The sequence below is a fragment of the Myotis brandtii genome, unplaced genomic scaffold, assembly GCF_000412655.1.
Source record: "Myotis brandtii unplaced genomic scaffold, ASM41265v1 scaffold959, whole genome shotgun sequence".
Taxonomy (NCBI): Eukaryota; Metazoa; Chordata; class Mammalia; order Chiroptera; family Vespertilionidae; genus Myotis; species Myotis brandtii.
Window position 1 is genome coordinate 1,361,071 of NW_005371966.1, and position 3,747 is coordinate 1,364,817.

Below are 3,747 nucleotides of genomic sequence, written 5' to 3' on the forward strand. Positions count from 1 at the left end.
ATTTACATATATTTTAAAAATAAAACATTCAGCTTGATATTATACATATATAAAATTATACTTAATATTTTAAATATTCTTGAATATTTTCTGTTGATCTTTAGTTGGTTTGTTATTTTTAAAGTTGTGTATTAGCAATATATGTCTATTTTGCTTAGTATTGTTTTGAAATATATATCTAAATTTTAGAATTATTTGTTCTTCAATAATTTGTTGGTTTGTTCTAAGTAGAGTTTCAAAATTTCTTTAGCCACATTTTAAAAATCACATTCATAGGGTAACATTGCTTAATAAAATTATATAGATTTAGATTGTACAATTCTATGATACATCATCTATATGTTGCATTGTGTGTCCAAGACTCAAAGTCACTTTTAATTCCTAACATTGAATTTTTAATTCTTTTCTTTTCAATCTTGTTTCCTCATAAATGAAGTTAAGGTCCTCAATATCTTCAGAGTTTCATTTTGACCATTCCTCAAAGTATCAGGGCAATGTTCGTGTTTTATTTTCTAACTGGTATATAATTTGAATTCCGATTTTCTAATTTAATTTACATTAAGAATTACTACTTGATTTTATTTCCCTTCTAATTAAATTATGTTTGTAGAATGTTTTCAGAGAAACTAGTGTGAATTATTTTGTACATGACATATATATATTTAAAAAGATTTTTCACCTTTACTTTCAACAAAATTTATTTTAATATTATTTAAACAGTATTCGATTTCTCTATAAAATTATTTTGTATGTGCTCGTTTGTCTAATTTTTTGAAAGATTGGTGTTAAAATTAATTTTTCTTTTTAAAAATTTTATTTCTCATAATATTCTTTAACACTTATATATCTAAATACCTGAATTATTGACTTCTAATTTCATACATCTGATCCATTGAGTCAACAAAACCTATCAGCTCAATTTTCAGATTTCCTTTTTACCTTTTAACCTTGCAACATATTTTTGAGGAGTCTAAAGCACATATCATATGCTAGCCTTCTGCTTTGTATCCTTGCTTTCTACCAAGCTTTCCATAAAGCACAATTATATTTTTGTTGAATCAGGTGATGTAACTCTCCTATTTAAAGATTCCTAATAGCTTTTCAATTTGAATAAAATTTAAACAGCCTTCTATCACATAGAGGGTCAGATGAAATCTATCTTTCTAATCTCATCTGTATCATTATTTATAGGGAATTTGTGTATATGTTTGTAAACATATTAGCTCATTATTTTTCGAGGAGAGGACATATGTATTGTATTAACATATTTGCTCTATTTCTGATTATTGAAAATGACTAAGTATCTATTCCTTGAAAAAGTAAGTACATTTCCAACCTATAAAAAAGTGGTAGAGAGGTACTTATCTTAAAATACCCAGTTTAGAATAGAATATTGTCATCATTTATTAAGGAAATTCTCTAACATTTCAATGTTTATTTTTAACAGCATTGCTGATGGCATTTTCCCTAATATCAGTTACTTATGGCGCTTTTCACTGCAATATACTGGCCATGCAGATCGAGTATGATAATACTGATATTAAGCTACATCTAATGGAATTAATCTGCATCATGATCTGGCGTTGTTTGGAGATTACCTCACGTGTAGTGACTCTGGTACTTTTTACTGGATCTCTGAAACTGAAGAGCATGCCCTTTATAATTGTCTCGTTTTCAATATCACTGTTTATACCATGGGTGGAGTTTTTGATAAATGGAGCTCATCTTCCTAAAAACATTAATCAAATTGTCAGTAAAACGGGTAGAATACTGATACTTATTGTGATCACTGTACTAAATGCTGCGATCAACTTATTTTGCTGGTCAGGAGTGAAGTTGCAATTGTCAAGTGAGGAATTAATTGATAAGAAACACGTGGGGAGTCATAAAATCCTTCACTACAGCATTCGGCTAATAGAAAATGTAATGATGGTATTAATATTTAAGTTTATTGGCGAGAAATCTTTATTGAATTGCTGTGACTCATTAATTGCCACGCACCTCATTACAGCTTACTTATTATCAATTGGTTTTATGCTTCTCTTCTACCATTATTTGTATCCAGGGTGGTCAGGTGATTCATCACCAGAAGAAATAGAAATGCGACCTGAGCCAATATGATGTTACATAAACTAAAGAGACAAGTCAATTCAAATAATAAAAATTATTAACTGAAAATTAACTATTAGTTCTGAGTTGATTTTTACTAGAAAATGGATTTCCATGGAAAAATGAACATTTTCATTTTGCTTTACTCAAATGCTTCTAATGGTAAAATGTACTAAATTTTCTTTCATTTAAAGCAAAAGATTGTAATCAGTTGCTAATAAAATTGATTTTTCTTCTGTAAGTCAACAGTACTTTGAACTGTTATTACTGCCAATCAAAAGACTGGAATGTTTGTTTTCTCAAATATAATTATAGACTTAGCAAAAACAGACAAACCTGTATATTTTTCCAAACACTGATCAGGACAAATAAGCATAATCCGTTTTTGCCTACCACATCTTTAGAACCTTTATCTTTAATTAGACAAATAGGGTTTGCTGTTAAGCACATAAGTTATCTGTAAACATTAACCATTCAAAAAAAATACAACAGTATTATTACAGGTTTTATTATGCATTTTTAAAAAACAACTTAAATAGCAGTCTTATGAGGATAACATTTATATTTACTTAAGGTAGCAAAAGTTACTCCTAATTAAACTTTGATTTTTTAAAAAGCAATACCATATTAATACATATTTTGAAGAACCAGAATGCATTTATTGAGCAACTATAATGTTTAAGACACTGATAAATACTGAAAATTTATCAGTGACAAATTAGAGATTTCCAGATGAGACAATAGAGTAGATTATAATGAGAAAAATAAACCATAATACCATATAGAAAAAGAAATACAAGGATTCCGCAATGGGATGTATAAATTGAATTTGTTCTGGGAAGACAGAAAATTGGATAGAAGAAATGGGACTTAAAAGAGAATATGACCCTTTTTCAGGAGGCTCAGTTCACCCTCTGATATAGAAGAGTTTGCAGGGTTGATTACTGGTCAGAGCACAGAGCTAGGTTGCAGGTTTAATCTCTGGTCAGGGCACATATGAGAGCAACCAATTAAGGTTTCTCACATTGATGTTTTTCTCTTTCTCTCTCTTTACCTTCCTCACTCCCTAAAATCATTAAAACATAGCCATGAATAAGAATTAAAGAAGAGAGGAAAAAATGGCGACCAGCAGGAAGGTAGGGAGGGAGAGAATGTGAGAGTGCAAGGAAGTGATAGGGGAGTGTGTGGACGTGTGTGGTGTGTGTGTATGAGCTAGGGACAGTTATATTCTGCAGGTCTTCTAAGGGGCTGCTAAACCAGGCAGTCAGGCGGCGGAGTCCCGCTCTCGGCGAGGACACACTTGGGCGGCCAGCACAGGCACAGCGACCACACCATCTTGGGAAACAGAGCTGCTTGAGACTAGGATCCTGGCCTCAGCACCACCCAGTCTGATCTCAGACGCATACCAGGACCCTGCAGCCACTGGGGACAGAGACCTGCGACCACAGCTACAGACCTGCGGACACCAAAAGTTCAGAAATCCCTGCAGCAGATCCTTGAGTAACAGAGCCCATCCCCCCTTCCCGCAGGCTCGCGGGCAGCGCCATAGTAACTGATAGACCCGCCCCTTGCCGGGGCCTCAGCGCTGCAGGAACTTTGGCCTGGAAGTGCGCGAGCACCTTGGAACTGATCCTGCGC

At 33.1% G+C, this 3,747-nt stretch overlaps 1 protein-coding gene across 1 annotated transcript in view; it reads left to right on the forward strand.

Annotated features, from left to right (window-relative positions):
• XKR3 (XK, Kell blood group complex subunit-related family, member 3) overlaps positions 1–2,074 on the forward strand; it is a gene marked incomplete at its 3' end in the record, with an annotated part of 50,461 nt that extends 48,387 nt beyond the window's left edge. The window contains exon 3 of the mRNA XM_014533246.1: positions 1,448–2,074. Coding sequence (XP_014388732.1) covers positions 1,448–2,074 — 627 coding nt within the window. The remainder of the gene's footprint in view (positions 1–1,447) is intronic.
• Between the last annotated feature and the right edge of the window lie 1,673 nt (positions 2,075–3,747).